Raw genomic sequence first — 26,307 nt, forward strand, 5'->3', positions numbered from 1 at the left:
GTCATAATTCTAATGGAGTTCAGTGGCCATTCCATAATTCTAATGGAGTTCAGTGACCATTCGGACGGCTTCAAAAGATACGTTCAAATACAAACTGTATTGGATAGCTGAGCACCAGAAAAGTAAAAACTGACGTATTCCTGCCAAACCTATTTATCGTTTCTAATGTTATAATATAATAGGAAGAGACGGCTGAAGGGGCTAAAAATATACAAGCCCACCATTTGCATTGCCTCCTATTCATGGTTTTTAACATTGTTCAGAGCTGAAGCCAACTTGAAGAGTCTCTAAACAGTGAAAATGATACAACAAAAGAATTACAGTTCCTGTACAGGGCAGAGTCTATTCAGGACTCTTTTCTGGTGTGGTCTATGATTGAGGCCTTAATCAAAGTAAAATAAGCTTGGGGTGTAAGCCAAAATTCCATTATTTCAGCAACATTTCTGCTCATCTTAAGAAAGAAGAAACTCAGCCTTCTCCTTTGATAAAACACAGCATTGTCCCCCTATAGGCCCAGTTCTTTTTTCAACTGAGCAAGAGTAGCTTCAATCTCATCAATGTTCTTTTCAATTCTGTCCCCCTTGCCAGATTCATTTCTACTACCACTTCCTGTATTCCCAGTCTCAGAGCGTCTAAATGAATTGCTGTTTTGAGCCTCTTCATCTTTGTTTTCTGCATCAACCTCTGGTTCACTGACATTGAGCTCTTTCTCTAAAAATTCCACAAACTCTTCCCCAATTTCCTGCCAGTGGTAGAACTGAGCAATGAGGAAAAATAAAAAAAATTGGCAGAGCAGCAGCCCTAAAGTGATTTTCGTTTGAAAAAGTTGGAAGGATCTATTTTTTCAATAGTGAGGTGCTTTCCTCCACTAGAGATAGATTCATAACGTAGTGATTAAGTGGCATTTTCATCCATCATGCATTTCATTCTTTGCCAGACCGAACAAACTGACTATAGAACTTTGGTCCCTGAGGGTTTGGACTTCACATTGGAAGTTCAAGTCCCAGGTTCAAGGATGAGCACCTTGACTGTTAAGTCCAAGCCCAATAGGCCTCCCAATGGAGAGAGAGAGAGGACAAAACTCCCATACTATCATGATTTCAATTAAGCAATGTAGATGTCCATGATAAATGATATCTCACCGCCAACTCCTCCCACAAGCTTTTTGGCTTCCCTTGTGAAGTAGCAGTTGCCTCCCAATTCCGAAATTCTTCTCCAAGATCTCTAAAGAAGTCCTCTGCAACAGCAATTCCAAACTTTAGCAATACAATGGAGTAGGTTACTTGCTGAGTTAAGTGTGAAAAGGTGGCCTTGAAAGATTTACAAGTATCCAAATTTATATTATGGATCTTTTGGTGATTCAAGAAAAGGACAAAACTACCTAGTGTAATTTGAACATCCCTCAAAAATTCACCTGCAGTGAAAAGCGTTAGGTATAAGAATATAAAATAAAAAATTCTAGGACATAAAAAGTGGTCAGAAAACTGCAGAAGGTTTGTAAAAAATTTCTTTGATGTGGAGGACAAATGCAGGCAAACAAAAGAGCAAGGCCCAGAAAATGGTACCAGCAAGGTCTTAAATTTCAATTTCGACCCAAATTTCGAAACTCCAAAAGTACAGAAATTTCAATGGAAATTTCGATTTCGATGTCAATTTCGATTTCGATTTGAAAAATGACAGGAATCAGTAGTACAACATGAAATTCTTTATGAAACTTTAGAAATTGCTAATAGATATAATAATGTAAGTTTTAGGACTAATATATTACAAGTTAAATACATCTATGTCATGTATGAGGTGGAAAAGTTGTAATATAGTATGTGTATCAAACATATTTGTAAGATAATATACATTAAACATATTTAGGTAAAACAAATGAAATTCATTAATCATTTCAATATTATTTATCATACAAATAATGATAATTAAGGCATGAATAGTTAAATAAAATGTTGTTGCAAGTTTTTTTTTTTTCATATAACTTCAAAAGCACTTGTAATAATCTCTTGTTTCGATAAAAATAAATAAAATAAACTAAAAGGAAAATTTCACTGCACTCCTAAATCTCTTATTTGAATTCCGAAGAAATTTCATTATATATTTAAAATTTCGACAAGTTTCGCTAAAATTTTGAGATTTCGATAAATTTTGAATGATTCGTTGAGATTTCGATGGAAATTATGCAAGATGGAAATTGACTGCCATTTCGATTTCGAGGGTGACGGAAACCGGAAATTTCGATGGAAATTTCAACAATTTCGTGGAAATTTAAGACCATGGGTACCACTTCCATAAAAATTATACTTTCAATAGAAAAAGGCCAGGTTTTGACGGCATTAACAATGAAAGAAATGAGGCACAACATTCAAAGGAATTTTCATCTCAAATTTATCCATCATTACAAATTGATAAATTTTTCGTTACTTCTGCATTAATCTTTTGCTCAAAGAATATGGCCAGTTTTATAAGAAAATATATTTGTCATTTAGGATATCTCTTTCTGTGTAGCTCACTTGAAAGCATGTCAGCTATATACTACTGTCGGTGGCAGATCATGAATGTGGTCTACAGGCAGATCTCTTTAGATTTCAGACGGAAAACTGACACAGCATAGAAATGCAGGCCACTGTAGTAGATAGACTTCTAAAATCCAAAAACTCATGCAACTAGAACATATAATCAAATCTCACAGCCTATAGTTTTTTACCCAATCCATAGAATTCTTCGTCCTGGGTATTCCTTCTTTGGCTCCCTTCAGCACTAGGGTATGAATAATCTGACGTCCATCGTCCAGCGTCATATTTCTTCTGAGATGCAGAGTTCAGCAAAGTATTGTAAGCACGCTTTATTCTCATAAATTTCTCCTGTGCATTCGCCTGTATGCCAAACATTGAAATAACTGCTTGTATAAGAACACAAAACAGATTCAAAGTAAGATATTTCATTTCAACATTATAGTATTGATGCAGGTGATAAGGGGTTGAAAAAAAAAGCAAGTTTAAAGGCTTCACTTTATTTTAAAGGTTACTTTATGTTGTTTCTAAAGCAACAAATTATAGGGGTATAGATCAATAGAGTTTCTGCACACCCTGCTTGCATAGAGGCTAGGGTGTGCGTCAACATCACGGACCAAAACCCCCTAGACTGCTATGATTTGAGCAGCAATCTCTCTATTAGTCATAACTTTTGGTGTAGCAGCAGGTGCCCAGTCCTAGAGCTGGTAATCAGGCCAACATCAGAGATACAATTTTGGCTTGTTGCAGAAGGAATATTGGATGGGATGTGGAATCAACTAGTCTGCATGCAGAGGCCCAATGTGCGAGTCAACTCACAATTGAACCATTGCACTTGGGTTTTTGTAAGGTATAAGGATTTGACAAGCATTCTCACTATAAGCTATAGCTTAAAGTATTGGCAAGTGCTTGGCCCAACAGTCCAATTAGAATTTTTTGGGGCAGAGCTATAGTTTTTTTTTTTTTTTGTGGGGGGGTGGGGGCAGAGTTGTAATTTTTCTAGTCCTTTTTTTTAAAAAAAAATTTTATAAGATGTTTTTGTGGGTTATTTACAAAATAAAAATTTTTAGAGTTGTTAGCGAGTCTAGCAGTCAAACTATGTGCTTGGAAATAGTCATTGGGTGATCTTTGAAGCTAATTACCAAGAGAGTTGAGTTCTAATAGGATTAGTAGATAAGGAGACTACACAAAGGTTAATTCTCTTGATTTCTTATTGAAGAGAGATGCATGAATGAATTTTTTCCTAGCATTCATACCATTACAGATCTGAAATAAATTGGATATCTAATGAAGAAAATACAGCATGTAGGGTTAGAGAAGAAGAAGAAGAGGAGCATAGATGAAGAGGCGAGTGGGAGAAGCATCATTCGGAAGCAGTGCTGGAGAGTTATGTACAACTCCATGTCTGTCCTCTTTATATATTATTTAGAGGACAAAAATATCCCCGCTCGCCCCCCTAATTACTAAAACAATATATTCCTTTCTAACACTCTCCCTCATGTTGGAGTATAAATATCACATAACTCCAGCTTGTTACAACAATTAGACAAGGCAGGTTTAAATAAAGCCTCCTAAAAACATCTCCTTAACTGACCCTCAAATTCCACAAATAGAGTCCTCACAACCTTCTTCAGCACATTATCTCTCTCAAAATGATGGTCATCTTCAGTGTGCTTTGTCCTCTTATGTAGCATTGGTTGCTAGCAATATAAATGGCAGAATGATTATAACAAAACATATCTATGGGCTTTGTTATCAAGAAGCCCATCTCTGACATAAGAAACTTCTATACAATCTCACCATCAGTATGAGCCATAGCTTGGTATGTCACTTTAGCATTAGATCTCATAATGTATTCTGTTTCTTGCCTCACCAGGTAACAAGATAATCACCCACAAATGCACAATATCTAGCAGTAGACCTTCTTCGACAGAGCCAACATAATCTACATTAAAGTATCTTACAATATCAAGATGTCCATAACATTTATACACCAAATCTTTGCCTTGAGATACTACATAATCCTAGAGACAGCATCCTAGTGTAGCTGCTAGGAATTTTCGATAACTTGATTCACACTCCTAGAACAAATGATATATCAAGTCTAGTGATAGTAAAGTAGATCAACCTGCCAACGAACTATTGATGCTAGTGTTTGTCTCCAAAGTCCAGCAACATCCTTAAACAACTTCAGATAGGGATCTGCAGGACTGTTTAGCTCCAAGCCTCACTTAGCAAGTTCAAGGTATATTTTCAGAGAGATAGGTTCAACATTTTCTTACATATACAATCTCAATGCCAATAAAGTAACACATAGTACTTAAGTCCTTGATTTGAAATTTTTCTTGAAGCCACTGTTTCACATTCGAATCTTGTTTCGGTCTCTATCAGATGATGATATCATCAACAAAAACTACTATAAGTACCAAACCTATATCCTTCTATTGGACAAAGACCAAATGACCTATGTAGCACTAAATAAAACCAATTGCAGAGACCACCATACTAAAATTTAAACCAAGATTAAGGAGATCACTTAGGACTATAAATGACATTATGTATCCTACATACCTTACTGTTCTCCCCTTGAGCAACATACCCAGGAGGTTGCTTCATGTACATCTCTTCCTGAAAATCCTTGTACAAGAAGACATTCTTCACATCCAACTTGTGTAAGGGCCAACCAAAATTAACCGTCAACGAAATCAATACACAAACAAAATTTAGTCCAACAACAAGGTCTCAAAATAATCAATACCACATGTTTGAGTGTACCCCTTGGCAATCAATTGAGCCTTAAGCCATTGAATATAGCCATCACGAAGATATTTGACGGTGTTAACAATGACACCTATGACCTAACCAACTCCTTACACCCACAAGGTTCCATTTCCCCTTATCCTCAAGGTGTCGAGGCATCCATTTCTATGTCCATTGTGTGCTTCCACCTAAGGTAAGCAAGCACACACATGAGAAATGGAATAGAAACATATGAAATAGACAGGGCAAAGAGTGCACAGTGATAGGAATGTGGATGGGGCATTGGGGTAAGCAACTAAGAACTGTTTTATATGATTTCTTGTACCATTTCAGTGAGCAATTTCCATATCCAAGTCACATTGGAGAGTTAGAAATCAAGATAGTGAAGGGCAGAAGAGGCAACTACATGGTGGTAATGATGTCTACACCTGCTTTCCTTTGATGTTCATAAACCCTTAATTGTTTCTCTAGTTGAGTAATCAATTGGTTGGGAAGAGTGAAAGTTTTATCTAGAGTGAGGGTATGAACAAGAGGATTAATGCATGAAGGGAACACGTACTCAAAATAAATTCATGTAAGGAGTTCTTAGCAATGGAGAAATATGGCTTCCCCTAAAAAAAGGTGACATCAATGCTGGCATGGTTAATACAAGTGTTGGATAACAACGCATGTCCTTTCTAAGTTTGTAAGAACCCAACAAAGTTACATCTAATATCATGAAGGCAGAACTTTTCCTGGCCAATATACAGAACATAAACAAATAATGTGCACCTAAAGACACAAGGCATAATAGAGAAGATAGGTGTTTCTAGGTACATGTGGAGAAAGGAATTTGCCCCTAGAACACTGAACGTTGGCATCTTGTTAAGCAGAAAACAGGCTTTAAGGAGAGTATCAATCCAAAAACATGCATATGAAAGAGTACAGACAATAATATGTCAATTAAATGTTTACTTTCCATTCAACTACTCCATTCTGAGGGGTTCGTACAAACAATGTTTTTGATGAATAATCCCTTTGGCCAAGAAAAAAAATGCTGAAAGTCATTTAGAACAAATTCAGGTGCATTACCAGATCAAAAAATTTGAATGCCAATGCTAAAATGATTTTTTGTTTCTAGTTGAATTGAGCAAGTACTATAAGAAATTTAGACATATTTTTTTAACAAATAGATCTAGGTCATACACCAAGTCATCCGAATGGGTACACAATATTGATGACCAAGTAGATTCTTGCTCTATTGCTCTACATGGGTCCCAACAATTTCAATGAATAAAAGAAAAAAATGAACAAAATATTGATGAAAAATTAGATTCTTGACTCTACACGGATCCCAAATATATGAATGAATAAGAGAAAGGAACAATTTAATAAGAGACTTAACTCTAGATGGAAAAGAAGGCCTAATGTGCTTTCCTATTGACAAGCAAAACACTCAAAATGAGCGATGAACTTAAAGATGGAATAAACTTATTCTAGTTTTTGAAGAAATAGATGACCCAAATAAGCATGTTACCTATCTAGTGTAATGCTGTGAGTAGAAATCGAAGAAGTTATATGACAAGAAATGTGTCTACAATCACCACCATTGAAATTGTATGGGCCAAGAATAACAAGCCCTCCACCAACCCTCTTTTTCATCTGGATATCCTGAATAACACAATGGGAAGGAAAGAAGGTTATGGAGGAGTTAGGGATTTGGTCAATTGACTAACAAAATATAGGTTCAAGGGAAATTTTGGCATGTATAATATAAATGATAGAGGAATAGAAGGAAATGAAAGAATATTGCCACAACTATACACTGGTGTAATCAAACCATCAGCATAAGCAAAAGTGTAAAGTAGTTGGTTTCAAGGACTAAAATAAGTTAGCACTATGTCTCACCACGAATATGAGGATGAAGGGCTAAGAAGCCTGACTACCTAAGTAGGGCACAGTAGCACTGGATGTAGAAGACAAAGTTTGGAGTTGTTCAACCATGTGGAGGAGATTGTTATACTCCTCTCTGGACATAGTAGATGATGTACTCAACTCCCTTGGAGTGGTTAGGTGCGCTCAAAGTGTGAATGGTATAAGCATCCTTAGCAAGAAACTTGTTGGCACTTGTTAATTTCCCATGGAGATCCCAAAAGTGATTATAGTATGATTTTCCTTTCCACAGTGTGTGCAAATACAAAAATAGACACGATGAACTCATTGTCCTAGACGACTTTCACACAATTCCCTTACCACTGTTAGATGCAGTGCCAACCCATGGCTCAACTATCCTAGGAAGAAGCTTGAGAAAGAACTGAGGCCATCTTTGGTGATCCATCTAGCATATGCTTTACGTTCAAAACTTGCTGACTCGGTGCAAACCGGCTCGAACTAGGTCCAATGCTGAGTCAGCCCGGCCACTGAAAAACAAAAAAGAGAAAAAAATAAAAAAAAAATTGAACATGTAGTCCAGTATTCTGGCCAGCCCATTGCTCAACTCCTACTGCTCCTTGCACTGCAGGCTAGAAGATTTTCTCATGGTGGAATGTAGAACTAAGAAGAGAGATAGAATACAAGAGGGAGGAAGAAGATTCTGTGTGTGAGAGGGAGGGAAGATTTTTCTGTGCCTGAAAAGGGGGGAGGAGTATTCTGATACACAGAGAGAGAGAGAGAGAGAGAGAGAGAGAGAGAGAGAGAGAGAGAAGAGGGTTGGGAAGTTGGAAGAACTCACACACAAAATAGTTTCTTGGAAAGTCTCCACCTCTATTGAGCTTATAAAATATTACAATATTTTAAAAAAATTTATTATTAAGTTGACTTTTTAACAAAGAGAATATTTTTTTAAGACATGTGAGAGTTTTCTTTTTTGAGCACACAGGTTTCCTTCTTCACAAAATTAATGTAATATTCAATAATAAATTTATATTTTTAATATATTATTTGAAATTACTTCAATTGCATACTTTTTAGATTAGTTTTATATGTTTATATTTAATGATTTTATTTATAATTAGTTTTATTTTTTACATACTCTATATGTGTGTGTGCGAGTAAATAAATAAATAAATAAATATATATATATATATATATAAAATTATATATATAACACCATGCCAACATTAACAGTTCAACCACTGGGTTGTGTGCATGCTTGTATGCCTCTCTACTTATAAGATAATTAACCAACAAGTTTGATAATGGGGAATTGGATGAACCAATAGGGACTTGGTGCCATCATAGTGGGGGAAAATTTGGGGGAACTCTAGACCCAGTAAGCAGTGTCATTCCTTTATGGTGAATTCAGGTTCATGGGAAAAAGTTAACCTTGGTTGTCCACCGACGAATGATGTAATTCCATTGGCAGTTCAATGCCAATGATTAACCAAGCAATTGATTGAGTTGTGGTAAAGGCATCTTGATTTCGTGGTAGTGACAGAAACAAAGATATCCTCTTTGTTGAGTGACAACAGCATTGGAAAATTTTTTTAATCGAAGGCTTGGTTCCATTGATGGTGAAATTACTCTTGTAAAGGGAGCCATGCTGTCAGACCCTTGTGGGGGTGAAGTTTCTCATAAAGTTCAAGTTCCTGAACTGGAGTCGTTGAAGGTACTCAAAGTGCAAAGAACCTAATTTCTTAAGGGATATAGAAGAGTACTTCAAGGCTGCCTATATGCTAGATAATGTAAGGGTCGCACTTACCTCAATGTATTTGGCCAATGATGCTACGTTGTGGTGATGCACTCATACAAAAGACGAAGCCAATGAAGGAAGGCCTCAAATTGAAACATGGGAAACACTAGAGAAGGAATTGAAAGATCAATTCCTATAGTAAAGCATAGGCTGTAGAGATGCCTTGAAAAAGTTGAAGCATACGGGCACGGTTCGTGACTATAAGGAGTTTAGTTCTTTGACGTTGGGCAACAAGAACATTTTGTAGTTAGATTAGTAGTTCAACTTATTGACAGGTTTACAACCGTGGGCACAGGTGGAATTGTGGAGACAGTGGGTGAAAGGCCTCTTCACAGTCATAGCAGTAGACGAGTTGGTGGATTCTAGAATCAATTCTAAAACTAAGAGTTCCAAAGCCAAGCCAAAGAAAGACAAAGGCAAGGCCAAGGAACACGAGGGGATGAAAAGGAGAAAACAATAAGGGAAACCAAGTGCACAGAATTCCCCTGCTTGTTTCATCTAGAATGACCTTATTGAGCCCATGATTGTCCTAAACAGGAGAAAAAGCTATGATAGACTCAGATTCAAAGGATGGTGATTCTGATGGTGACAGACAATTGCAAGTCAATCTACTGTAGTTGCAAAATTGTAGCACATGCATGCACACGTCATATCTTATTTTATTTACTCATTGCATTAATTCAAGTTTAGACATTTGTTAATTAATGATTGTTAAAATTTAATTTAATAATTAATAGAATTAAAATAAAATAATTCACAATTAAATAAATTATTGTAAGCCTTTAACCATGTAGATAAATAAATAAATGATAATATAATAAAGTATTAAAATATTTTTTGGATTACATCACTGTAACAGAAAATAAATTATTAAAGTAATTGCTTAGTTAATTCATAAAATTATATTTATGTATTTTGAGTAGTGGAATGTAATTAAACTTGTGTATTAATTTAATCATATTATGATCATTAATGAAAAAAAGAGAGAATAAGGGAATTGCGGTTGTGCATGCGCCAGCACAACAAACCCCTCTGTCAGCGACCCCTCTCCCCCCCCCCCCCCCCCAAACACATGGTTATTCCTTTCCCCTTTCTTCCTTTTCTTTCTTCTTTCCTTTCTTCCTCCTCTGTGTTTCCCTCTGCTGTGCACCAAACCCTTCCTACAAATCCACTTTCCTCTCATCAGTTTCTATAATTTCCTCAAGTTTTCAATATCCTTGATTTCAAATATATTACCAGGATCTTCTATTTTTGCTTCCAACAACAAATTTTGGGAACTAGAGATCAAATCCTAGAAATTTCCTACACTCAACAAATGAGGTAAGTAAATGACTTTTATTTTTTTTGAAAAAAATTATTTTATTTTGTGCTCGAGTTATTTAAATGTGATTCTTGTAAACATGTAGGAGAAGAAAATTGTTTCATTGTTCCCTTTCCACTAATCTAGTTTAATAGTACAAAAATATTGGGAGGAAGTTATTTGTTTATTTCTAGGCAAGTTAGAACTATATGATGAAATTTTGTGGGATTATTGTATTGAGTATATTTTGATGATTGAAAATACCAATTTATATTCATAGATATTTAATAGATTCTTTGATGCAAGAACAAGCATTTATTTGTGCAACTAAAATAATAACCTTATATATATATATACCAATTTATATTCATAGATATTTAATAGATTCTTTGATGCAAGAACAAGTGTTTATTTGTGCAACAAAAAATAATAACCTTATATATATCTTCCTATAAGTCAAGTTATTTTCCATTTAGTGTTGTGAGAGATATAGAGCCCTAATATTTTAAATATTACCTTATATATTCAATTTTCAAGGATTACTAGAATTTCAATATTTCACTTGGGGCTCTTGTAATAGTAATGCAAATTCAATTCATCTTAAAGTGAGAAATTTTATGGTTTAAAGTTTAGTGTAGAAAAAAATAAATTTTTGTCTCTAAATATTAAAGACTTTATGAAATATTTCTGAATTACTAAATAATAATAACAACAATAATAATGATGATGATGATGATGTTATTATTATCGGGGTATTCATGCATTGCATGCATAACACCTGCACTAGTGTCTTGCATGTGCTTTCCGTTACTTACCCTTAAGAGTACAAGAAATTCTTTAGCCAGTGACCTTGGGAGGCAGTAGCCAACAACCTTGATCCTCTATCTTTTACTTTGAGTGGACAATAAAGTTATTCTTCTGAAATTATTTCTGTTTTATGAATTCAAAACCAGTTTACACAAAATTATGAAACATTTTCTGTTCAAAAATTATATTTGATATTATCTAGTATAGTTTATCTTGACAAGAACTATGTTGTTTGAAAAACTAAAATTTCTATAATTACTATAATTTCTGTAACAGTATATGATATAAAGAAATACTTGATTGTCTGATTTGCCGCTAAGATTTTGAAGTTCAAGGACCTTTGTCTGCCTTAATTATTTTGATCTCTTTGATAATCTCACTGTCTGACCTGCTGCTACGAATTTGGTCATTTAGCATTATTAGCATAGCTAGAGTTATGTAAGTGCCCTTAGTAAGGATATTATGGTCATTGGTATGTACTTGACGTATATTGTAATTATTTGATGTGTTATTAGAGCTGGTTACCAGAGGGTCTTGGGTTCTAGTCTTGTTGCTTGTGTTTATTGTGTATTTTTCAAAAGAATTATTGTATTCCTTGTAATGAGTGTTATTTATTGTGCGTTTATCTTTCCACGTGCTATCAGAATGCACATGCGAGGGAGTGTTAAAGATTGATACATTGTTTGGCTGACAACCTAATAGTTAAATCTTTTAGGTAAATTGGTAATATAAAAATACTCTTTTACTTATATTAGTTGGAACCTTTGCTGCGGAACTGTAATTACTAGATTCCCTTTTTATTTATTTCCTCAATATGTATTCTTAGAGTATGTATTTTGATTTCCAATACCTATCATAGGACTAAAATTTAGATTTGTTCTAGTAGTCCATTCTGACCTTGCTAAGTAGGGCCCATTGGGTCAGGGCGTGACAAAAATACTTTTACCATAGAAAAGTCCCTTTAACAAAGAGACTCGTGTACATGTAGGTGAAAGATGAATGGGACTAGAGTAGATGGAATGGTGGATTCATGTTCCACCCATACCTTTGAAGCCAAGTGAACCTGTACAACAGTTCTCGTATCTATGACACGGGCAAGATGGTTAGTTAGGCAACCTTGGAACGATACAATGTTCATGTTGGATGGATAAGGAAGGAACAATGGTAAAACATGGATTCAATTATGGAATGTAGCGGGACGAATTTTCATAGATATCGCTATGATGAGGTGGTGGATATAAACAATTCTAAGGTGGCATTTTAGGCCAAGATGTATGGCGATTAGATCTGTGAATGGCTACTGTGCGTAAGCGAGGATGCAATGAAGAGACTTTTTAGGGGGATCACTAGGTAAGCAGCCTACCACTCTAGTTGTCCTTTTGAGCACTAAGTGAGCACCTTGAGGAGCACACAAGGTGGGCTCTTGACATTCTCAAGGAGTGTATTGGGCTTTCATGTGACATTGGAAGCCCCACGAATGACCTATTGGAGAACGAGGTTGCATGCTACTCTTGATCTATAGGTTGGGATGTGCTATCGTCTATCATGTTGGTTATTAGGCTCTTGGGTGGTGTTGTCTTATACCCGATTGGACTATTGAGGGATATTGGTCCTTTGTATATCTGTTTCTTAAGGATCATGCTTTTCAACACCCTTACTGTTCGAGTCATGGTTCCTTAGCGACAATAGAACTCAAATTGTGGCACTTGACCACTAAATTGGACACAAAAGGGTTTCTATGGATGAGGATGAGTATGGTTGTACACAACTAGGTGAAGTCTTGTTGCTGCATGGCGTGACTTCGTCATATCTTAGCAAATCAAGGCAAGGGTGATTCCTTGTGACTTAAGAATTCTGCCATCCCATGACAATTGGAATTAGAGCATATCTCTTCTTTAAGATCTAAAACGAGATTGATGTTGTGGGCATTAACTCTCTTGTGGAAATTCAATATATGGCATTAAGGGAAGGCCCACCCTTAGGATGCTTGATTGTCCCCCCTATACCTTGGAAGTGAGGATGAGGGATTAATTTGTTGGAAATAAGATGATGAGAACACCCTTTGCCCTTGAGGTAGGTATTGAGGCCACACTATAAGATTTCTCCTATTTTGGTTGACACTTGGGTTTGGTTGACGATCCTTTAAGACCTATTGGACTCCTTATTCCATAATCAAAGGTGATATTATTGGATCTAATGAACATGGATGAATATAGGAGTTTTGCTAATGGTGTCTTTCACTAAACTCTGGGAAGTCGAACTCAATAAAGAGAGGTGAGATTCTTGATTCAATGGGAAGGAAAGAGTTGTGAAATCCTTTATGTAGATTATCCCCATGCCACATGAGTGCAATTTTGTGTTGGTCACAATGGTGACATAAACCCATTTGGATGTGGACTTGAAGGGAACTGCAAATGTTGCTTAGGAGACTTTGTAGAACCTAAGAGGTCCTTATGACTTGAATTTTGGTGGGAAAGTGGTTGAGGATCACATATGTGGAATTAACGATTGAGTGCTAGTGCAACGTTACTTTGCAAGCCTTATAGTTACCCTTGTCAGAGGGCATTGGGAGGTGTATCCATAGGGCATTGGAGCCATATCACTAGAGGGCACATGCTTTATGTTGGTCAATAGAGTGTTTTATGTTCGTCGTTGTGATGCATGTAACTTCTAGCAAAACTTGGCTAGAGGGTCAGTTTGTTCAAAGCGCAAGAAAACCTAAATTTGAGCACAGGAAAGCTAGAGGGCAGTGTATCAAAAAGTTAGCCACGAAAGACTGTGGTTGAGATTGGATTGCTAGAGGGCGATTAAGACTTGAATAATGGACGCCTACTTGGGTTTGAGGCTTGAATGTTGGGATATAGAAGATTTGAATGATGTTGACTACTAGCACTCAAGTTGGGAGCTAAACTATTGAGTGTTGAGAATTCAACGATGGAATTTGAGCATATATTTGGTGATTTTGTTGATGAATGATCGATTTTAATTTGTCAATTTGTGAGAATATTAGTATGCTTTGGAAAAATTGAGGACGGTAACCCCTAGATCGCAATATTGTTAGATTCGGAGAGTCTTGAAGATTTGCAGTAATTTTTGAAGTGAAATGTTGGAAATGAGCCTTAATGGTGCACTTGGTGTGGGAGCCTTAGCGACCGGAGATGAAAATGTGGAAAGAAATCAATGAAATCTTCAGTGTAATAATCTTTTGAGAAGAGAGGATACATGACGAACAACTTTGCAAACGAAGAGAACTACAAGCAACCTACACATCCTAAAGACTCTCCAAATGGTGTTTCATGTATGAAGTTTCTTTCAAGAAAAACTAGTGTGGACCTCAAGTAATTTCAAGAGTTGAGGTCGACTTTGGGAAGGAGTTTACCTTGGTGAATCAGATGATGAATCTTCTATGCTCTTGTGAGTTAAGGTTTTGAGGGAAAAGGACCCAATATAGATCCGTATCAAGGATTAGTGAGGTAGAGTTCTAGGATGGGTGTATTCTATCTTCGACACATGTTGTATTAAGAATTGATTTTGGCCAATGAGTCCGAACTGTCTTCTTGGATGTTGCAACTTTAGTAGGGAATTGGAGATCATATTCTAAGTTTTAGAGGGAGCAAAGAAGGTCAGTTTGGGTCTTGTTTTCAACAAAGCTTTGTCTTCAAGATTGTGTTCCATGAAGGTCTTCGGATAAGAACTGGGTTCAGGTCTACTTCGTAAAGAGAGACAAGTTAATAGGGCATGGAGAGACTGTTTGGGAATAGTCGATTGTTTCGGGAGTTCCAACTTGGTGTTTGTGGAAGAAGACAAAGATGTGTTTTAATGAACAAGGACATTGATAAGATGGAGTAGGAAAGATGTCACAATGCTATGTTTTTGTATCCATGACACAGGCAACATGGCTAGTTAGGCAACCTTGGAAGGGCACGGTGTTTGTGTATAATGGATGATGGAAGGGAGTAGGGTAAAACACGGATTTAGTTATGGAATGTCATTGGATGAATTGTGAATATCTCTATGAAGTTGTGTCAGATAGTTCAAAGGTGGCATTCTCTGACCAAGATGTATGACCATTAGACAAACATATAATTACTTATGCTTAAGTGACAATGTGAAAAAAACACTTTAGTGATCACCACCCTAGTGTCCTTTTAAGCACTAAGTGGGCACTCTAAGGAGTGCTCAAGGTAGGCTCTTGACATCCTTGAGGGGTGTCTTGGGCTTTTGCATGGGCTTGGGAGCTCCATAGATGACCCATTGGAGAATGAGGTTGTGCGTCACTCTTGACCTGAGGTTAGGACATGCACCTGTGTTGACCCTTAGGTATATTCTAGGGTGTTGTCGTCTCATAACAAATTGCATTATTGACGGGCATTGATGCTCTGTATGTCTATGTCTCAAGTAGAATATGGTGTCACTTCCCTTGTCTTCGGCTTGTGGATGGTAAGTGGCAGGTGCTCTACACGAGGATTGTGTTTTAGGAATGTGAGTTACCCTCAAAGCTCGTGGAATGTGAGTTTAACAGACTTACCATTTGAGTCATGGTTCCTTCGTGACAATCTCAGCTGGAACAAAGGTTGTTAAGTCGTGAGACTTGACCACTGAATTGGACACATAAGGGTTTCCATGAAGATGAGTACGACTGGACAAATTGGATGTAGTCTTTTAGCTGCAAGTGCATGACTTTGACACATCTTAGGTAGATTAAGGCAAGGGTGATTCCTTGTGGCCTTGGAATTATGCCACCTTGTGACACCAAGCCCATCATCTAGAACACTTCGCTGTTAAAAATACTTCCAGTTGGCAAATACTTCTTCCATCATCGCAGCCCCTTAGTCGCTTCTTCCCATAGCTCCAGCATCCCATCTTGGAATCATCATCACAGCCCCATCATATTAGCCCTAAGACATCTTGAATTCAAGCTCTGTTTGTGAGAGAAAACTGGTTTGTGAGAGAGACTCCTCTGCAATTGCCCAACCTATTTTACTACCAATAACCCAACCAAGTTATTTTGACAAGAGCAGAAATATTGACTGCATCCATGGGAGATTGATATCATGTGTGCGAAATTGAGCTTAGCCCATAACATATTGACTTCAATTCGCAACATTCTGACTCTGAAACAAAATTTTGATTTCCCTCAAGAGACATTGGACTGTCTCAAGGAAAAGTTGGAATTTTCTCTGAGATTTTCCAGTTTTCTGATCCTGCTAGCATCCATTCCAGATTAGCTGTGATGTTTTGGACTTATTCTGTGAGAAATTGACTATTTGCTACAAGAAACTGGTTGGATTTCTAAGAAATTGCCAAAAAGGCTGACCTAGAGGGTAGAGCTAAATGCAAGCTTGTATACTTGGTAAGATTGCAGGACATTGGTATGCGCTCGTACTCCCTAGGAAATTAATTTAATGTTTCTTATCTAATTGGTAAGCTTGTGAATTTGCACCAGGTCCAATTTTCTTCATCCTTGTAATTGTAAAATATATATAAGTATATAATATACACACACACACACATTTAAAAAAAAATAAAATAATTGCCTTGCTTCTTTGCGTCAAATCTTAAGTTTTATTACTCTTTCTCCCCTTGTCATTGCATAACTGTCCATTTCAAGAAAGAAAAGAAGAAAAGAATGAGCCACTTGCCACATAAGGTTATCAAGTAGCCCCCGATTCTTAACAAGTGACTGAACCTAGGTGTCCCTGTGAGTTTGATGGTAGTTCAAACCCTCATAATTTCTTAAATTGGTTGGTCAACATAGAAAACTATTTTGGCTGAGATGGATCTTCTGACAGCCAATGCGTCCACTTTGCTAAATAATTATTGGATTAATAAAAGAATACTAGGAAACTATTGAAAGGGACATAGGGTATTTTGGAGAACCTATACCATTTAGTTTACGATAAAATACCTTTAAAAGATGAATACATCTCAAGTTCTTATAGGAGACAACTAGTAGACCAATTGTATACCCTTAAACAATGTCTTTCAGTGTAGGACTATTTTTCTAAATTTAAAGATCTTGTGTTTAGATGTGATACGGATGAAAGCACAAAGATTGTCCCTGTGTTGGAAAAAGGGTTAAGACAAGAAATTAAAAGTCAAATTCTTTGAGAAAAACCAAAGACTCCTATTACTTTATCCAATGTTTATTGCACAAGTTTGGAAGCATTAGAGATTTCTCCAAATTTCCAATTACAAGAACATCATCTCTCATGTTAGGCAGTTACATCAACCTAGAGCAGGTTCTAAGTGGTCAAAAGATGGCCACAAATTTGTCCAAAACGTTGAGGAGACGACTCAACTTGTTGAAGTTAATTACCCCAATATTTCAAGTCCTTATATGAATTATTGTGCAGTTAAATATCATGATTATGTTACTAATTTGCATATTATCAGTGCAAAATTTCCAAATACTTTAATTGTTTTCTTTCAGGAAGTGAACTATAGTTCTTTCCGAGATAAAACTATAGAGTTGTCTGTAGTGACCTTAGATATAATTGATGTTACCACTAGGCTAGACACAAACATTTACTTGCCACTAGAATTTGATGCTAAGACACGTAATGAATCTCAAGAAGAGTTATCAACTATGCATGCTGAAGTGCTTGTCAATGACTCAATTTATAAACCACAATTGGCCACTCCTAACCGAATGAATTAGCAACATTGGTTTCTGTAGACTTTATTCAAGATTCCTTAGTTGTTGAGCCAATTATTACAAATCCCGAAATGATTTCTTCTCCATCCAATGAATATGTGCTTCCATCACCTACATTTTTTCTTTCCACGCTTTCTTTAACCAAACTTGGTGAAACTTTTTTGATCATTTTCTGAATATGGACCAAATGCATATTTACTTGATTTCCATAGATTTGGATATTAAGTTAATTTCATGTTTGGCAAATTTGTTACTTCATTTGAAGGATACTGGAGCCTTCCATGCTTGCACATGACTTCACCAGATCAACTAGTGCTTCTCAACTTCAAGCTCGCATGCTGTTGTCACGTCATATTCGAATCCTGATACAAATAATTATCATTTTTCAGGTTATGAATCTTTAGTTGGAGGGCCTATTTGCTACTCTCCTATGGTACTGGAAAATGCAATACATTTTATGTCAATTCTTAATTTTGCGTCTTGGTTGAATGTGTCGAAGATTTTCAATTTTTTGCCATTACATCATTTCAAAACTCAAGGTTGTTTAACTGGGGGAGTTTGATGGAGTACTGTCTATGGATAATTCTAAGCATTTATATTCATGTTCAAAGATTTGCAAATTAGGGATTCTATATTAGTTTGTGGGTATTTGTTTATTTCAAGAGTAACTTCTAATTACTTTGGGTTATTTTATGAATTTTTTATTGTTTTGTTATTTTGTAATTTTCAATATTTTTTATCTTTAGGCCTTCTTAGTTGCCTATAAATATAGGCTTATGATGTGAGAATAAGCAACTTTTGACAGTTAATTTAGTCTTCAAAGCAGTCTCTCTCCCCTTTTCTCATGCCTTCTTCCTCCTCCTTTCATCTTCTTCTTCCTTATCCTCTTTTTTATTTCTTTCTGTTTTGCTTCTATTTTGTAACTTGTCTTTGATATTTTGTTTTGTCATATTGTTTCTCCCTTCTTCTCCCTTATTCATTCTACTTCTTCTCTTCTCCTCTTTGTTTCTCCCCTTCAATTCTCTCTTTTTGTCCCTATTGTTTGCTACATCAGCAGTGTTGGTTCAAAAGAAATGGTATATTTCGCTGCAAATGTGTGTAGACTATTGAACTTCAAACAAGGTAACCATCAACAAGAAGTACCCTCTATCAAATGTGGAGTTGCTGTTTGATCGGCTATCCAAAGCCTCTTACTTCATAAAACTTGACCTGCAAGCAGTTGGGTTATTGGCAAGTGCAGATAGCAGGGGGAATGAGTCAAAAGACAAACAGTGACTAGATATGGCTCTTATGAGTTCCTAATGATGCCATTCTGTTTGAAAAATGCTCCTGCTACTTCCTGTAATTTAATGAATGATACCTTCTATGATTATATTGACCATTTTGGGGTTCTATCATGCTTTTAACCGCGGGTAGCGTAACATAACGGTAACAAGTGTAACGAGAAGCGGGAGTAGTGGATGTTACATAATGGGAAGCGGGTGTAACTGTCATGAATTTTTTTCAAGCATGCACAACCTTGTGCATATAAGTGTATTTGCATGTTTTCAAATTTTAACCTTTCTTAAAGTTTTAGTGTATTTTGAATCCTTTAGTTCAACTAACTAAGTTGTTTGGTAAGGGAAAGAAGTTTAAATTTGTTTTAAACCACCACTTGGTGCGATGGCAGGTGCCTCCGCCCTCGGTATGGGTGGTCTCGAGTTCGACACTTGGGAGCGGCCTCTCCAAAAAATGGGGGTAAGGCTTGCCGACATCCACCTGTCCCAGACCCCACTCAAAGTGGGAGCCTTGTGCACTAGGGACGACCTTTTTTTGACAGAAAATTACGTGTGCGCGCACATTTATACTTCTCATTGTTCTTATGCGTGATAAATCCTTTTATGTGCTAGCTTAATTAATAAAAAAAAAAATATACTTAATTAAAAAAAAATACATTATACACTCCATTAATCTATTAGACACATGATACATATGAATAATACAAATATACAATAACTAGAAAAGAAAGAAGGTTGAAGTTGAAAAATATAGAACGCAAATATCAAATTGCTATAATCAAAATAAAATATTATCCTAACAAGTTAGTATTTTCAAATTGTTAATTAATGCATCTCTCGTGAGTATTTAAAAAAAAATTGTATCATTATTATCCTTATTATAATCTTTTCCCCCTCTCGCCACAAAGTATGTTGATAATGATTTATGAAAGAGGGGGAAAGAAACAAAGTGAGAAAAAAAATTAGAAAAAAAATAATTTTTTTGGCATAATAGTCCTGCAGCGGTTACATAATGGCTATTGCGGCCTTTACATGGCAGTTGCGGCCTGTAACGGCCGCTACAGGCTTGATTTTTCTTCCCACCGATTTTGCGGTGTATAACGGTATTGGGAACCCAAAATACCGTTATGTAACGGCGTTGCATAACAGTCGCACCCATTATTTAAAACCATGGGTTATGTACCTAGATGTTGTAATTTATAGTGCTTCCTTGGAGGATCATGTGCATCATTTGAGAAAGGAGTTGATCAAGTTGCAGTAAAATCAATCGTATGTTACGAAGGAAAAATCTGAAATTTGTCACCAAGAAGTGATGTTCTTGGGACATTGAGTAAGAAAGGGACAAGTCAAAATGGATGGAAGGAAAGTCAAGGTCATCCTTGATTGGACTGCACCCTTAAAGGATGTTGAATAGCATTCATTCCTAAGGTTGGCTAACTATTACTAGAAATTCATTTAGGGGTATAAAGAAAAAGTTGCTCCTATTGGCCTAACAAGACTTACATTTCTTATTTTGATGATAACAAATCAGGATAAGTTTGATATGGTTTTCAAGTTGAACTGTTTCAGGAAGCAGGTAAAAGCTCAAGTATTTTAAAGCCAAACTTAAAGGTTAATAAAGCTCATGATGGACATACTTTATAAAAGCTTGAAGAATGAAAGATGATTGAAAGCTCAAAGATGATATATGATCAAGGAAAGATTTCAAAGCAAGGATTTACATGAAGATCGAAAGTTTAGAGTTTTAAGGATGTCTCTATGTAATTATTTCATTTAAACCTCAATATAAATTGAATTGAAGCTCTTACAAATAAAAAGAAACTAAAAAACAAATTTTTGAAAGACCTTAAAATATGTTTTAAATCAAAATGATAAAGGTCTCAAGTAATGAAAGAAGTTTTCAAAGTGAAAAAGGAATTTTTTGAGAGCCAGGCGACTGCCCAATATAGGCAGGAGACTGCCAAAATTAAAGGAATTAAAAACTGGGAGGCAGTAGAGTCCCAAGCGACTGCCTGAAACCTGTCAGGCGCCTGGGTGGTCAAGCCATTCGACTGTCTGTGTCTTGGCAAGCGACTGCCAGTCTTCTAGTAGTTTAGTTTTTACTATGGCAGACGATTGCCACTCGAGCAGGATTTTAAAAACTCAACGGGAAAATTTTTTAAATGGTTTTCTTGGGCTTTACTCTTTTTGAAAACTTGATGTTTACTCCAAGCAAACTTGGGGGGCAAGGAATTATCTTTTAAACATCTATAAATAGCCCCAACTATAATGATTTTCTACACCAAGAAATTTTCTAGCAATCAAGAACTCTCAAAGCTCTCAATCTCTCTTGTGCTCATCTTGCTTTTACTACTGAATTGCTACTGATCCTAACTCCGAATTTGAGTCTTCAAAGTATGAATCTTTCAATACACGGAAGATAAATTTGGTGATCTAAATTCAATTGAGCTTCAATCTCTTTATATTGATTTACATTGAAGTATATTTGTGCTGAATATTGTACTAACCAACTTTGTTTTGAGAGTGTCTCTTGTATACAAATTTCTCTCTACTTGTTTCTTGTTTCTAGACGATTCAAGGTTGTTGGATTGTCGTGCCAAGCAAGGGGATATCGTTTGGAAAGACGGGCTCTAGCCTAATCGAAAGAGTGTTGTAAATGGTGTTATTCCGCCCAGCAAAGGAACTGACTTAGTGAATCCTTTGGTATCAGCCGAACCTCGTAAAACTCCGTGTTCCTCTCTCTTCCCTACTCTTTATTTTTCAGCATACTTTACAAATTGCGTGGATGCTTTAAAATTTCTGAATTCTAAGTGTTTGGTTATTAAATAAACTGGAAGATAATTTGTTTTGATTTGATCAGCATTGATTGCGGAAACCGAAAGAGACTACGTTGGTTGATCATCCTAAACTTATTAAACTGAAGGTTTATTTAAAATCTGAACCTTGGAAAGAAGTGTGAATATGAATTTTTAACACAGGGCTTATACAAATCCAACAAACATTGCATATTACTACAGGGCTATTGTCAAAAGAATCAAGTGCTTGGTTATTTTGTATTGATTGTAGTTGATTTGGATTGATTATTTTACAAGTACTTTGTGATTGTGTTTGGGTTGTGTTTATTGCTGTAATATAAAAACTTTTAAAAAAAACATAAATCTTTAAAACCCAATTCACCCCCCCTCTTGGGAACTATATCCTATTTTCAGCTACTTTGATTAATTTGCTAATGAAGGATAGAAAATGGATATGGGCAGAGACATGTCAAGTTGCCACTGTTGAAATGGTTGTACCTTCAGAACCACTGCTGGGTTTCCCTATATTTGATCTGCAGTTTGTGATGCATGGTGATGCTTCAGATAGAGCTATTGGGGGTGCCCTTATCCAAGATGAGCATAGGAAGACAGAATATGTACCAAGGAAGTAGAGGGCTATGTAACAGCCCTTACATGGTTAGAATGCAACTTAGTTGATTGGATCAGAGTTTCTAATATAACAAACTCGAACAGATGGAGCAGGATGGCACCAGGCATTGTTGCTGGTTGGAGGATGGCTTGTTGTATGATAAGGTTCTGTCCCTTATAGCAGCAGGCTCCGGAATGAGTTGCAGATGAAGTGCATAATGTACAGTGGGCTGGATGGGAAAGAGAAAGGAACTTTGATTTGTTAGCAAGGTCCTACTATTTTCCTGCATGGAAGAGGATGTGGAATCTTTCATTGAAACATGTCGTGTTTGCCAACAGGATAAATTAGAAAGGCATAAGGAAGCAGGGTTACTGCAACCTCCACCTATCCCAGAGAAGCCACGGAGAAACTTGGTTATGGATTTCATTATTTGATTGCCAAAGGTGAAGGATCAATGGTCTACTATTGTATAGATTTTCTAAATATGCAGTCCTCTTTGCTGCCCTACATGCTTATCATGTAAAGGTAGTTCCAGAATTATTTTCTCAAGTATGTGGTGGAACAGTTTGGGATACTATTGTGTTTGAAAGAGACAATTGAGTCCAATGGAGATTCTAGATTCAATTGTTCAATCAATGGGGAATGAATTAAATTTCTTTACAAGAAATCACCCTTTGTTTGAGGAGTCACTTGTTCAATCAGTGGGGAATGAATTGAATTTCTTTACAAGAAATCATCCTTTGCTTGAGGAGTATCTGAGGCACTATGTAAGGACAAATCAGAAGAAAAATTGGGTTGATTTATTGGATGTAGCCTAGTGCTTTTGTAATCTGCAAAGTCGTCTTCTACTGGAATAATCCTGTTTGAGTTGGCTCTGGGTTTTCAAGCTCTCACTCCACATGAATTGCCTTTGCATTGTATCAATGGGAAATATCCTTCTTCTACTGACTAACCTGAAACCAAAGATACTTGAAAAAGCCAGGTACAATTTGTCTAAGGCAGCAAGATGAATGAAGAAGTACACAAATAAAAATAAGAAATTGGCAGTTCGAAAAGGAAGATATGATGTTGCTAAAAATTGACACCACAGATAAGGAAGAAAATCAATAGTAGAATAGTTCATAGAGGATTGATTCCCAAGTCTGATGGGCCATTTGAAATATAGAAACGAGTGGATAATGTTGCCTAGGTTGAAGTTACTTGAAACTCTAAAGGTACATCCAACCTTCCATTTTAGTTTTCTCAAAAGCCAAACCTTTCTAGATCTCCTAAATGCAACTTGGACTTCACAGGAGACGAGCAAATAGAGCCTTGCCAGTAATAAAAAAACAATAAAATTCTAGATCATAGAATCTAGGGTTGGAGTGAGAAAAATAGGAGGACCTACTACTTAATACAGTGGAAGGGGGATTCACACAGGCAGAAGCAAGCTGGGAAAGGGATGTAACATTACGATAATTTGAGAAACTACATTGACATTCTTCCAACAAGTATATTGATGTCTTTCGGTGGGGGTGGTTTTTAGCCCCGTAATCGCTTGACATGGCCAAGGATCGAGGTATATATGGATAATTAAGTCATATGCAAGGCAACATCAAGAGATGGTTTGTGATGAGCTATCCTGTGGGTTTCAAAATATGCTGCTTGGAAGGAGCACAAAGTTTTCTCATTCGGTAGTCATTGAAATGCCCAATGGAATCTCTACTTGGTTAGAGATGGACATGGCTAGGGCTATGGTCTTTAACCACATTATTACACTGGTTGGTTTCGGTTATGCTCCAGGATGAGTAGGCGGTTAGCCCTATGGCTTGTAAGATGCATCATATGTTATTGCTACACGCTCCTGCATAAAGGATGGTATGAAGCACAACACAGAGTTTTGACTTGTAGGCCATGTGTTTTGGTCAAAACGTGGACAATATGTTGACATGTTTAACAGTAGGGTAGTTGGTGGTTTTACTTGATAGCTAACTAGCACTCCCCATGTTTGAGGGAATTTTGTAGGTTTCCAATAACTATCAGTATTCTAGCGATGCACCAACTATTAAAGTGCGTGAACGCCTTGTTGGCACATATTGGTTGCATCCAACACAACTTAGGCAGTTGGGTTGTCAACTGCAAACCCTTTGAAAGTTGGAGGTGTGAAACATGTTAAATAGACTTGCTGCATGCTTTGAAACACCATGGAACCCATGTTTGGGTGTTCTTGCATGTTGTAGTGTTTTCTTTGTCTTAATGAAAGACTAAAGTTTGGGGGTGTTGCTCCTGTAAATTTTGTGCATCTACGAATGCTTGTTTTGCCTTTGTACTTGTAGGATATTGAACAACAAGTTTGATTATTGGAAAATGGAAATTGGCTGAACCAAGTGGGACTTGGTGCCATAAGGCTGGGGAAAATGCATGGGAAATCCATTTTTTTCCCAAGGGTAAAAATGGTATCTCATGATTACAGCATGTGGTACTTGGTGTGCTCTAATCAACCACAAGATGCCACATCACCCTTGAACAATGGCAGGAGATGGTGCCCCTCCCCCCACCCAACTTCTGGTTTTTAGCATAAAATCTTAATTCACCCTTCCGAAATTTAAGATGTTTTGCATTATCCCTCAGAAAATTCTACTGGAGTCTAGTATTTTAGATATATGCATAATGGTTCTACTTTGCCCCACCAAAGAAAATTTTCTGCTACTATCACTGCCCTTGAATGTAACTTTTGTCATGTTCCTAGTGATGAATGTTTTTCCTTTTTTGGTTTAAGGATGATACTACCACCTCTCATTATACTACGTTCACAGAAAAGACGATGAATGCATCGCACAATCAAGCCCTAATCCCCATTTCTATCTCTGAGCCCCAAATCCCCATCCTAACTCTGCATTCAAAAGAATTTTTGAACAATAGGCATTAAGGGGGTTGCCCTTGGTTATCCATGAAATGAACCTAAAATATGTTACATGGTCACTTGGTCCTTCCCTGCTAGCATCAAGCAGCCATGTAGATGAAAACGGAGTCCTGTAATACACTATTTTATTCATACGAGCCATTATGAACTCAAGGCAACTCCCCAAAAGCTCAGGATTTCTGAAATTAACTAAATCCAATACAAGAAGATGCAAAAGTGAAATCGACCCTCTATTAATTCAACCACACTATACAACAGAGATTCATTCTTTACAAAAATTGTTAAGGAGTACATATGCCTAAAAAAATATAATTTAGGTATCAAAAACAAAGGCATGTACATATTATTGGGGCTGCGGTAGGAAGGCGAGAGTAATTAGACAGGCATCTGCAAATACCTCTTTGTTGACATCAGGATGATACTTCAAAGCAAGTTTCCTGTAAGCCCTCTTGATTTCGTCAGGACTTGCCGAGGGAGAAACCCCTAGAACCTCATACGGAGACTCTCTGCGACTCGCCTTCAAAAGGGTACTGCTATTTCTGTTCGTCTTCCTATTTATGTTCCTGCAACTTCGCGGGAAAGCATGCTGGTAGAACACAAGACGGTTGAAACGACTTCCATAGCTAATTCTGCAAATGGATATTGATAGCTGCGCTGAGTTCTGCAGGCAGAGAGGACAAGGTTGAAGGGATCTCGAAGAAAGATGAAATAAACGATGAGGAGTGTGCGCTGTTAGAGGAAGAACAAATCCATGCATGTTCGAGGAGTAGTTTCTGTATTGTGTATCATAAAAATTTTCAATTTTCTAATTTGTTTGCTCTAGTCATGATCTCACGAAAATCTCATTGAGACATCAGACATCCTGTGGACGTGGGCAATCGAATGAAGTTTGGTATCACATCAACGGTTGAGATTCTCTCGTCCGACTCAACAAGATATTTACGGGAATGCCCATGTTGTCCTCTTATATGTCTTGAACTGTCTCAAACCGTGATGAATGTTCTCTGTTTTGCAC

The 26,307-nt window shown here is 36.7% G+C and overlaps 1 protein-coding gene across 2 annotated transcripts; it reads right to left on the bottom strand.

The window, feature by feature from the left end:
* Positions 1-193: 193 nt before the first annotated feature.
* Positions 194-26,287, bottom strand: LOC131147635 (chaperone protein dnaJ 49). Of its 2 annotated transcripts, XM_058097140.1 has the most exons (5): positions 25,690-26,287; positions 2,708-2,876; positions 1,382-1,414; positions 1,143-1,237; positions 194-742 (listed from the first exon to the last, which is right to left on the bottom strand). In XM_058097140.1, the coding sequence occupies exons 1-5, from the start codon at positions 26,047-26,049 to the stop codon at positions 506-508; spliced, it is 894 nt and encodes a 297-aa protein (XP_057953123.1). In that variant the 5' UTR covers positions 26,050-26,287; the 3' UTR covers positions 194-505. The 2 variants fall into 2 exon arrangements, with proteins under 2 accessions (XP_057953123.1, XP_057953124.1); XM_058097141.1 differs by lacking the exon at positions 1,382-1,414 and having other exon boundaries at positions 25,690-26,176.
* Positions 26,288-26,307: the final 20 nt, after the last annotated feature.

The sequence above is a fragment of the Malania oleifera genome, chromosome 2 (genome assembly GCF_029873635.1).
Source record: "Malania oleifera isolate guangnan ecotype guangnan chromosome 2, ASM2987363v1, whole genome shotgun sequence".
Taxonomy (NCBI): domain Eukaryota; kingdom Viridiplantae; phylum Streptophyta; class Magnoliopsida; order Santalales; family Ximeniaceae; genus Malania; species Malania oleifera.

What these genes read in the sequence shown, in the direction of transcription:
- LOC131147635 (XM_058097140.1), bottom strand. Translation starts at nt 26,049, where the DNA reads ATGCATGGATTTGTTCTTCCTCTAACAGCGCACACTCCTCATCGTTTA. An exon ending in ATCCTGATGTCAACAAAGAG is followed by an intron (nt 2,877 to 25,689) that starts GTATTTGCAGAT and finishes TTTGGCATACAG; the next exon opens with GCGAATGCACAGGAGAAATT. An exon ending in GCTTGTGGGAGGAGTTGGCG is followed by an intron (nt 743 to 1,142) that starts GTGAGATATCAT and finishes TACCACTGGCAG; the next exon opens with GAAATTGGGGAAGAGTTTGT.